The sequence below is a fragment of the Thamnophis sirtalis genome, unplaced genomic scaffold (assembly GCF_051295495.1).
Source record: "Thamnophis sirtalis isolate CommonGarterSnake01/CBP01778 unplaced genomic scaffold, rThaSir2_p1.2 scaffold_13, whole genome shotgun sequence".
NCBI lineage: Eukaryota > Metazoa > Chordata > Lepidosauria > Squamata > Natricidae > Thamnophis > Thamnophis sirtalis.
Genome location: NW_028261393.1, coordinates 12,298,948 through 12,303,075, shown reverse-complemented (window position 1 = coordinate 12,303,075; position 4,128 = coordinate 12,298,948). Strand labels below are relative to the sequence as shown.

Below are 4,128 nucleotides of genomic sequence, written 5' to 3'. Positions count from 1 at the left end.
CCGAGCAGCAGGGCTGAGGAACGGAGACGGTGGTCCAGAGACCACTCGGAAGCCCACTGAAGCGGCTGAGGGTAAGGCACAGGTTGAATCTTTTCCTTTGCTTTGTTCTGTCTTTTTGTTCAGGGCAGCCCAGACGGGGTTCCTTTCTTTTCCCTTTCCCCACAACAACCTTGCAAGTTTGATTGGGAAGGAAAGCTGTCTCAAATCACCTGAAGCATAAGTACAAAATCCTTAGTAAGACCACACTTAGAATACTGCGTCCAGTTTACAAAAAAAAATGTTGAGACTTTTTTTTTGGGGGGGGGGAGTGCAGAGAAGAGCAACTAAGAGGATCAAAGGTTTAGGTTTATTAGATTTATATGCTGCCCTTCTCCCAAGGACTCAGGGCGGCGTACAACATTAAACACATAATACAAAAGTTAAAAAAAAAATTAAATAGAATAACCCAAACAAACCCAATAAGAATTGACAATAACATATTTGTTTTTTAAAAAATTCAAATTAAAATTAACAATGATCAATAATTTATTTTGTTTTGTTCAGGCCAGGCTGGCTTGCTGGAAAAGCCAACATTTTAGGGCGCGTCGGAAGGATCGGAGGTCGGGGATTATAGGAAGATCCGGGGGCAGCTCATTCCAGAGGGAAGGCGCTCCCACAGAGAAGGCTCTCCCCCTGGGGGTCACTAGCCGACACTGTCTGGCCGACGGCACCCTGAGGAGGCCAACTCTGTGGGATCGCACTGGAGGGTGGGAGGCTACCTGTGGCAGTAGGTGGTCTCGCAGGTACCCTGGGCCTAAGCCATGGAGCGCTTTAAAGATCATAATTAGTACCTTGAATCGCACCTGGAAGACAACCGGCAACCAGTGCAGGCCGCCTAAAAGGGGTGCAACATGGGAGCACCTAGGTGCCCCCATGATAACCCGCGCAGCCGCATTCTGGACCAGTTGAAGCCTCCAGGTGCTCTTCAAGGGCAGCCCCATGTAGAGAGCCTGGAGACTAAAACATAGGAAGAACAGCTGCAGGATTTGGGTCTGGCTAATCTAGAGAAAAGAAGGACTAGGGTGACATGACAACACTGTTCCAGTATTTGAGGGGTTGCCACAAAGAATAGGGGGGGGGGGGTTCAATTTATTTTTCAAAGCACCAGAAGGCAAGAACAAGAAACAATGGGTGGAAACTAATGAAGGATAGAAGCAACCTGGAATTAAGGAGAAACTTCCTAACTGTGAGGACAATTAACCAGTGGAACAGAAGTTGCCTTCAGAAGTTGTGGGAGCTTCATCACTGGATGCTTTTAAGAAGATACTGGACAGCCACTGGTCTGAAATTGTATAGGGTCTCCTGCTTGGACAAGGGGTTGGACTAGAAGACCCCCAAGGTCCCTTCCAGCTCTATTCTGATAGAAATGTGATGCTCTTGTTAACTCTTAAACTACTCCAATTACTTGGAAATTGCCGGAAGTCATACCAAAATAAGGAGGTGTACTAAGACTGTAAAATGTCTCCACATTTCCTAGCTTTTTCAAAATCAGCTGAAGTTGGCTAACACTAATTCAAATGCATTGATTTTTCCCACATATAAAGTACATCTACCAAATTGGTGGCTGAACAATTTTGGTAGATTTTCATGTGTGTATATATACACACTTGCACAAGTGTGGCAAAAAGCAAATCAATTTGTGAATTCTCCTCCAGGCTCAAAAGACCTTTAGCCCTGTAATCCAAAATAAGCAGGCCCATGCTTCCCATTGAATTAGTAGTATATTTATGTTGGTTAAAATTGTTCTTAATTTTAAATATTGTATTAGTTCAAAAAAAATTTTTTGCACTACATATGAAGATATGTGCAGCGTTCATAAAAATTTGTTCATTTTCAAACTATAGTCCAGCCCCCAACAGTCTGAGGGACCATTATCCCTCCTTAATTCACCATTGGAGTTTGTGTGTGTGTGTGTGTGTGTGTGTGTTGATTCTCGCCTTCTTCCTCCTGCTTCCAATATGTCTCAATGCCCATCTTGGGGATTTTAGTTGCAGTCTTAATCAGTGCAATTCTCAGTCTGGTTTATTGTGTGGTCATCTGAAACCTACGATCAGAAGTTATTTTGAAGGAAATCCCTGTTTTCTTCTTTTTTTAATGGCCTATTTTAAGGAGCCTGAAGTTGCTGTTGTAATGAAGTTAGGCAAGTGGCAAGAAAGTTTGCGCTGTTTTTCCTTGGGGGGGGGGGGATCTTAAGTAAATAGATTCCTTAGGTTGAACAAGCACCCTGAGCACAAAGGCAAAATGGGCTGCTAAATTGGCCATGCCCACCTAGTCACATGACCACCTAGCCATGCCCTCCTTGCCGGCCCCCCCCCCCAAACAGTGTGAGGGACTGTGAATCAGCCCCCCTGTTCAAAAAGTTTGAGGACCCCTGCTTAAGGACATATTGATGGAGCTCAGGGCATACATAAATCATAAGAATCTACATGAAAATGTCCTGGATTAAAATTTCTACATGTGGAAACTACTGTGAGGCTTCCGTGCTGGGCCTTGCACAATTGTCCCTCAAGAATTTTTAATATATGGCTTTCAAAAGAGACTTTAGACTTAGAATAACTTTATTGTCACATTGAATGTACACTAATCAGCATACATTAAAATGAAATTACGTTGCATGCAGCTCTCCAGTTTCAGACCTTCGTATGCAGCATCTGAATTGGCCTGAATACAGAATGGAGGTTTTTGTGTGTGTGGAAGGAAGCCCCTTAATGGCCTCCTGAGGTTCTTGAATAGATTCACCTCAGAATGTAGGTTTGAGGTTTTGTCCAATGTGACTGAAGTAGCGTATCCAAGGCAGCAAACACAACTCTTACTACCCCTTTTTATTTTCCCTACAACAACAACAACAACCTTGTGAAATGGGTTGGACTGAGGAAGAATGACTGGCCCAGCTGGCTTTTATTCCTAGGGTGAGACTAGAACTCGCAATCTCCTGGTGATTGGCCCAAAGGCACATATCTGCTTTTCATGCCTAAGGCGGGACTAGAACTCACAGTCTCTTGGTGATTGGCCCAAAAGTCACGCAGATGGCTTTCATGCCTAAGGCGGGACTAGAACTCACAGTCTCCTGGTGATTGGCCCAAAAGTCACCCAGATGGCTTTCATGCCTACGGCGGGACTAGAACTCACAGTCTCCTGGTTTCTAGGCCAGCATCTTAACTATTACACCAAACTAGCTCTAAAACTGACATTTGATGTTGTCCTTTCTTTCTCTCTCTCTCTCTCTGTATCCCCAGCTTATTTCCTGTTGCAGTTTGCATGACTTCCAGACCTGGAATGCCATCTTTCTCCCGCTGCTGCTGATGCCAGTCCACCATGGGGGGGATGGGGGCTGATTCGGTGCCTGACCTTTTACCCCCTTTCAGTGCTCAAGTACTCTCCCTCTTCCACACACACACACACACACACACACACACACACACACACACACACACACACACCAAACAAAAAAAGAACACCCCAACCCCAGATGGACTTTTCTTTTAACGAAGGCTTTGCGTTCTCCTTCTCCTCCTCCTCCACGAAGGAGGATGTGGAGACTTTGCTCAGGGGAATCCCACTCCGGGACTTTTACTGAGCGCGAATCAATGGAGACCCTCAGCTGGCAACTTCTTGGAAGCATTCAAGAACTTTGGACATTTGCCTTGGGTGTTTATGGACTCCATTCCCGGAGCAGCTTTTGGTTTGGTTTGACTTGAAAGTCCCATGGAAAACCACTTTGGGCCTCTGCCTGCTGGTCCTCAGCTTCGGAGAGCCATTGACCTGACACCTCGTGGCCACAGCTCTTGAAGAATGGCCTAGTGGGGGTTCATGGGCCATTGCTTCCCTGTAGCAGCATCTTCTTCTTCCTCCTCCTCCTCCTCCTCCTCCTCCTCCTCCTCCTCCTCCTCCTCACTCGGACTGCAACAGTTTGGCCTCTCATACCGATGTTTGATTGAGCCATCCAGAGAAGCAATAAATTGAGATGCATCTCCTCCACCGTCTCCTGCTCCACCGGCAGGGATTGGAGCGGTTTCTGGGTTCTCTTCGGCCTCAAAACAGCTGCTTCCTTTCTTGTTGGCACAGCACACTCCTTGCAAACCCAGCCAG

The 4,128-nt window shown here is 46.0% G+C and overlaps 1 protein-coding gene across 1 annotated transcript in view; it reads left to right on the top strand.

Annotated features, from left to right (window-relative positions):
• LUZP1 (leucine zipper protein 1) overlaps positions 1-3,437 on the top strand; it is a 69,183-nt gene extending 65,746 nt beyond the window's left edge. The window contains exons 3-4 of the mRNA XM_014056039.2: positions 1-71; positions 3,276-3,437. The exon at positions 1-71 is cut by the window's left edge and continues 102 nt beyond it. Coding sequence (XP_013911514.2) covers positions 1-60 — 60 coding nt within the window. The 3' untranslated portion in view covers positions 61-71; positions 3,276-3,437. The remainder of the gene's footprint in view (positions 72-3,275) is intronic.
• Positions 3,438-4,128: the final 691 nt, after the last annotated feature.